The 2,241-nt window shown below is 37.1% G+C and overlaps 1 protein-coding gene across 1 annotated transcript; it reads right to left on the bottom strand.

The window, feature by feature from the left end:
* Positions 1–6: 6 nt before the first annotated feature.
* Positions 7–1,710, bottom strand: dtd2 (D-tyrosyl-tRNA deacylase 2 (putative)). Its single transcript, XM_015387771.1, has 3 exons — positions 1,479–1,710; positions 914–983; positions 7–837 (listed from the first exon to the last, which is right to left on the bottom strand). The coding sequence occupies exons 1-3, from the start codon at positions 1,587–1,589 to the stop codon at positions 506–508; spliced, it is 513 nt and encodes a 170-aa protein (XP_015243257.1). The 5' UTR covers positions 1,590–1,710; the 3' UTR covers positions 7–505.
* Positions 1,711–2,241: the final 531 nt, after the last annotated feature.

Below are 2,241 nucleotides of genomic sequence, written 5' to 3'. Positions count from 1 at the left end.
CTCTTTTAAATAGACTTTCAGATTTTTGTGATTTAGTTAAAGTAAGAGAAATATATCCTGAACCGTCTTCATTAACACACCAGTTAAAAAAAGGAAATTCAAATGGTGCTACAAACTCATTAAGTAGTATAGCTTACACAAAACACGGAAGACCTTTCTGCTTTTAGTATTTTGCAACTGATTCCATGGCATTAAGTAACTCTTGTGGGAAACTAAACAATATGAATATTGCCACCATAAAATAACTATGAAGTAAGAGGCTCAAAAACATTTTTTATATATATTTCTGTCAGCTTAATTGATTTATTAAAGAAATGATTAACCTGTAAATCAATTACTAGAGTAGGAATTACTTAAAGCCCTGGAGTGAACAAATCTTTGCACAGTCAAATATTTTTTAGTTCATTAATTAATGGAATCACATACATTCATATTTATATGTATCAATCCTGAATGTATATTATTTTATATCTATGAACGTTAGTCTTTCTGGTTTTGCTGATAATCAAAACTCTACCATGTGTGTGTAGGGTCCATTAGTGTCCAGCATAAGTACTTGTCTGTTTCCATATGTCCCATGCTTCACGGTCACCTCCACTTCTTTCCCTGTTACATCAGCGGCAGCTTTCAATTCTTTCTCACACAGTGAGACAAATGAGTGGTAGAGCTGCAGCCCATCCTCTTTGCTTATGTTATTGTGGTACTGCATGGCTTTGCCTTTCGCTCTTCCACCCAGCGTGGCCTGAGGGACGATTAGCAGGCTTCCAGGAAGTTCCAACACCGAGGCCCGTTTTCCACAAGGCATCTCGCACAGCCGCAGGTTGAGCAGCGTGGACACTTGACCGATGAAAAAAAAAACATAACATTTACACTCTGTGCAGAAATGTTTATATTTTAAAAGGGTTCAACGTACCCATCTTGGGCAAAATGTCCTCTGTAGCACCTTTGAAGAAACATATGTAGATCACCATTCCTCTGTCAATCTGATATTAAAGAAGAGTACAGATCTTAGCATTTAGAATTTTTTTAAAAAAAGACACAATTTCAAAAAAATAAAAAGGAATTCTGGTTACTTTCTATAAACATGAAAATCATTTCAAATTCAATTTAATTGCAACATACACACACATCCTATCAGGATATTATATTACTATTAACCCCACTAAGGTTATTCAAATAAATTGAACCATTTGTTTGTTTTCCAGAAAAAACAAAAGCAAACCTGTGGAAATAAGTTCAATATTCTGAGACTTAAAGTTGATTATCTGTATACCGCACCAAGATGGCGCCACCAGATCACGTCAGCGCCCATATGTGGGGTCTGTGTCAATGGTCTGAGCTCCTGAAGCGGATCTACTGTGAGCTATGAGCCGCCAACTCAGCAGAGTTTGAATATCCAACTTCAAACTAACTACACCGCGGTAATAACGCGGTAGTTCTTCCAGATACAAACCCTGCCTTGTGATAAATGGTGATACCTGGACGAACTGAGCTTCAGAGTGCTCATTCGCTTCCTGGACCTGCAGTCGGGCGTGTAAACACTGCTGTAGCACCGTCCGAGCCAGCGGTCCGCGGCTGTTTTCTGCCATTTTCCTGTTCCCTTCAATGGTCTGGTCCAGCAACAGGCGACCATAGATAGACGACAGCTAAAACACATGCAATCCTTCTTCCTAAGTTTTTGTTTTCTTCTTTTTCTCTTTGTTAACTTCTTCTTCTTCGATCTATTGGCGGTTGGCAACAATCATTGAGTAGCATTACCGCCACCTAATGGTATGGAGTGTGGTTCGTGACGGACTACCTACTAATAAACATATAATTTCTAATGAAAAAAAAAAATCTACTAAATTAATCTTTTCCTTTGTACATTCAAACTCTGTCCTCATATATCTTCTCTCGCTTATGGCATTCCAGTATAACATGTTCTATTGTTTCATATTTCCACAGTAGTGTGCTTTTCAATTTTGAAAAGTGTATAATTAAGTCCTGTATGCCCAAATCTTAACCTTTTTATCACTCTCCTTTACGTTTTGTCTTCTGTATCTTCTGAATTTTATAAAACCATCTTCCCGTTTTTTCTTCATCCCACCCTTTTTTGCCATTTTTCCATAAATTTTTCTTGAATAATACTCTTTCCCTCAGATTTACTTGTTTTAACTGTAAAACTAATAGGATTTTAAATTGCCCTCTTTGCCATTTTATCTGCCCTCTCGTTTCTCTTTGTTTACTGGCTAAAAAAAAAAA

The sequence above is a fragment of the Cyprinodon variegatus genome, unplaced genomic scaffold (assembly GCF_000732505.1).
Source record: "Cyprinodon variegatus isolate N-32 unplaced genomic scaffold, C_variegatus-1.0 Scaffold403, whole genome shotgun sequence".
NCBI classification, from domain to species: Eukaryota; Metazoa; Chordata; class Actinopteri; order Cyprinodontiformes; family Cyprinodontidae; genus Cyprinodon; species Cyprinodon variegatus.
Note: the sequence above shows the minus strand (reverse complement) of the source record. Positions and strands in the feature narration are given on the sequence as shown.

Excerpts from the sequence above, each read along its gene's own strand:
- dtd2 (XM_015387771.1), bottom strand. The coding sequence starts at position 1,589 with ATGGCAGAAAACAGCCGCGGACCGCTGGCTCGGACGGTGCTACAGCAG. Across the intron at positions 984-1,478 it reads CTGAAGCTCAGTTCGTCCAG|ATTGACAGAGGAATGGTGAT; the intron begins GTATCACCATTT and ends CTTTAATATCAG. Across the intron at positions 838-913 it reads GGACATTTTGCCCAAGATGG|TGTCCACGCTGCTCAACCTG; the intron begins GTACGTTGAACC and ends TCATCGGTCAAG.